Consider the following 3,078-nt stretch of genomic DNA (forward strand, 5'->3'; position numbering starts at 1 on the left):
CCGCACCCTCGACTGCCACCTCCACGTAAGCAGGACCAGCTCCGCGGCATCCCCACCAAGCCTGCACACACAGTGGATCTCAAGTCCCACTGGGTGTTCAAGAGGGAGGCAGGAGGTACGTGAAGGACATAGAGAGGGACCCTGAGAATGGAGACGCTGTCCTGGACTCTTGGCCCTGCTGGATGGAACAGCTGCCTCAACCCATGTCTGTGTTTTGTGAAAGCACGCACACACACACACACATACACACATACACACATACACACACATGCATGCACATAGGGCCTCCCAGAGTTAAAGCCTCAGTTGGTGGCAGGAAGTGGGAGAAGGCAAGACAAGTGAAACTGAAGCCTGGAGGAAGTGGCTTTCACATAATTTATTTTTCAGAGTCCAGAAGCCCAAGCCAGGGCAAGCCGATTCTAGGTGAAAAGCTTCTTAGGTCGAAGAAGATGAATCATCAGAAAGTGTCCACCAGGAGGCCGCCAGCCGAGTCTCTTGACACGTTGGGGCTGTGAACCAGGAGGAGAGAGGCTTCTTGTGGGGGTTGGACCCTAGTCGAGACAAGACCTTTCCCACCTAGACACACTCCTTCATAGGACACGCCAGGAGACTAGGGGCCCAGTTCACCTTCTGGCTGTCACCTTAGGAACGTGTGGTTGAAAACCAACACCCACAAACAGGTGAGGAAACCGAGGCCTGGAGATGACAAGGGGCTTCCCAGGGTCACTCAGCCTACCCAGCAAAGCCAGGACAGGAGCATGGGCTCAAAGCTCATTGCTCCAAGTCAGTGTCTCTCAAACTTCAGCAGGAATCAGAATCCCTGGGGGCTTGTTAAAGCACAAATTGGGGGGCCCCACTCCAGAGCTGACTCAGCAGGTGTGGTGGGGCCTGAGAAGTTTCGTTTCTGATAGCTCCCAGGTAAGGTCCACATTTTGAGAACTGCTGCTCTAAGGAATTGCAGAGCCAGTCCTGAGACCTGGGGCTCAGGTGGAGGGAGGAGCCCAGGGTGGGAGGGGCTTTCTCTGCCCTGATGGGGCAGTGGGTAATTGGTCCATAGAATGTTCCAAAGATCGCCTCCCCACCAGCAGTTGCAATCCAGAATGAGCCACTCACCTCATCACAACCGATGTCAACGGAGGCCTTAACCGGGTCCAGGATGACTGTCCCCACACACTGTTTCACCAGCTGAGAAGAGGAGGCTCCAGGTCACACTGGAACCCCCGTGTCATAACCTCCCAACCTCACCCCAAAGGCTAGAAATATTCTCTGGAGGCCTCTTGTTCACCTCCTTAGATGTGCCCCTAATCCCACAGGCCCCAACCTCACCCCATTCTCCTTGAAGTCACACTGCTCCAGTGGCTGCTGCGTTGTCCTGGGGCACACAGTCTCCTTGACCGTGAAGCTCACAGGCTTTGGGGTGTCTGGGGCCTCGTCCTGGTCAGGGGAGAAAGTGTGGAGACCGGGCTCAGGCTCATGCTTGCCTTCTCTGGTCCGTCTCCCTGCCCTCCGCCCAAAGTGGAGCCTTTCAACAGCCCCTAGTGTGTGTCTGGCACTGGGCTTGGTGCTGGGGTACTAAGTGGGGAGGACAGAGCCCATTCCTGCCCTCGACAAGCAAACAGAGAGCCCGAGTGGACCTCAGACAAGCTCTGACGAGGAGCACCTCCCCATCTGAGGGGGCCGAGGGAAATCAGGGTCGTCCTGGAGGAAAAGACATTGTCACTGGAACCTCAAGGCTCAGCAAAACCCTTCCCTGTGTGGGAGACAGCAGCGTGCAGAGGAGACATAAAGCAGAGAAGTCACAGCCTCAAGTCAAAGACCCCACTCCTGTCCCTGGACCTACATGTCCCTGAAGGCTGAATGTGGTTGTGAGTGGGGGGACCTCTTCCCACAGTAGAGATCTAAGGCAGGAAGCTCTCATGCTGAGAGGGGACACAGCTCTGAGAAGGTTTCGTGGAGATGTGGGACCACACTTAAAGGGAGAAGTGCCTTCCTGACAGGAGGGACAGCCTGAGCAAAGGGAGAGACAGTGTGGCCAGAGCAGACCTTCCCTCCCCACGGCCCCCTCCCAGGCTCACTCCCTTGGGCAGCGGGTCCAGCTCCAGGAGGCGGTAGAGATTCTCATCTGAGGACCGCTGGTTGAGGCCATCCACGGCACGGAGCACGGCCTCCTTGTAGCTGAGGGCCTGAGTGGTGGCCAGAGGGATCACCAGGCCCAGTAGCAGTAGCAACAGTGACCATCTACCCAGGGAACAACTGTCCCTCTGGGTCTCCATGCTTCCCAAATCTGCATCCTTCTAACCCACAGACCCTCCTTTATGCCCAGCCTGGGGATGATGCAAAGGTCCAATCAGGAGCCTTCTTGACCCACCCCATCACTGGCCCCTCCCAGGATGTGGCCTTGTTTTTCCTCAGCCTCTGCTGTTGCCTCATGGGGCTTACAGACAGTGGGCGAGGTCTACCTTATGTACAAGTGAAGAAGTGGTTTCTCCATCTCCCTGACAAGGTCTTGGCCTCCCTTGGGCCACACTGGGGAGCGTCATAGCCAGGATTGATTAAGAGGGTTGAGTTCTCCAAGAGAGGAAGAGAGTCAGGCGCATATCCTACATCCTTCTCCCCTCCCCACCAGGGCCTTCTCAAGAATCAGGGTAATATTGTGTATTCACCACTAAATCTCCACCTCTAGGCAGTACTTGACACCAATAGGCGCTCAGTTCATAGCTGATGAGTGAATAACAGTAACCCCCCTCATCTAGAGCCTCACCCACCCAGCCAGTTCCAAAGGAGACTTTCAAGGCCACACCATCCTGTTCTGGACCCAGCTCTCAGCCAGTTCAGAGGCTCAGCACCATCTGTCCCCTCTCCTGGATTCTTCTCCACTGCCTTTCTCAGTCTTAAAATGTCTCCAGCTCACTACCAGATGTGGCCTGTGCCCTGGCCCCTCAACCCAGCCTGAGGAAGGGTCATCCACACTCACTGACCCACTTCTTCTCTCTCTCTCACTCAAGGCCATTGCAGGTTGTCTGTCCTCACTGGACCGCATGGCCTCTCTCAAGCCTTGTCTCTTCCTGTTCAAGCTCT

The 3,078-nt window shown here is 55.8% G+C and overlaps 1 protein-coding gene across 1 annotated transcript; it reads right to left on the reverse strand.

The window, feature by feature from the left end:
* Positions 1–361: 361 nt before the first annotated feature.
* Positions 362–2,299, reverse strand: LOC139076155 (protegrin-2-like). The gene is made up of 4 exons (XM_070577126.1): positions 2,076–2,299; positions 1,327–1,434; positions 1,114–1,185; positions 362–509 (listed from the first exon to the last, which is right to left on the reverse strand). The coding sequence occupies exons 1-4, from the start codon at positions 2,271–2,273 to the stop codon at positions 420–422; spliced, it is 468 nt and encodes a 155-aa protein (XP_070433227.1). The 5' UTR covers positions 2,274–2,299; the 3' UTR covers positions 362–419.
* Positions 2,300–3,078: the final 779 nt, after the last annotated feature.

The sequence above is a fragment of the Equus przewalskii genome, chromosome 15 (genome assembly GCF_037783145.1).
Source record: "Equus przewalskii isolate Varuska chromosome 15, EquPr2, whole genome shotgun sequence".
NCBI lineage: Eukaryota > Metazoa > Chordata > Mammalia > Perissodactyla > Equidae > Equus > Equus przewalskii.

Bases quoted from the DNA above. Each gene is read 5' to 3' on its own strand.
- LOC139076155 (XM_070577126.1), bottom strand. From the start codon at position 2,273: ATGGAGACCCAGAGGGACAGTTGTTCCCTGGGTAGATGGTCACTGTTG. The intron at 1,186-1,326 runs GTGAGGTTGGGG...TCCTCTTCTCAG, and splicing joins GTGACTTCAAGGAGAATGGG to CTGGTGAAACAGTGTGTGGG. The intron at 510-1,113 runs GTGAGTGGCTCA...CCTGGTTCACAG, and splicing joins TTGACATCGGTTGTGATGAG to CCCCAACGTGTCAAGAGACT.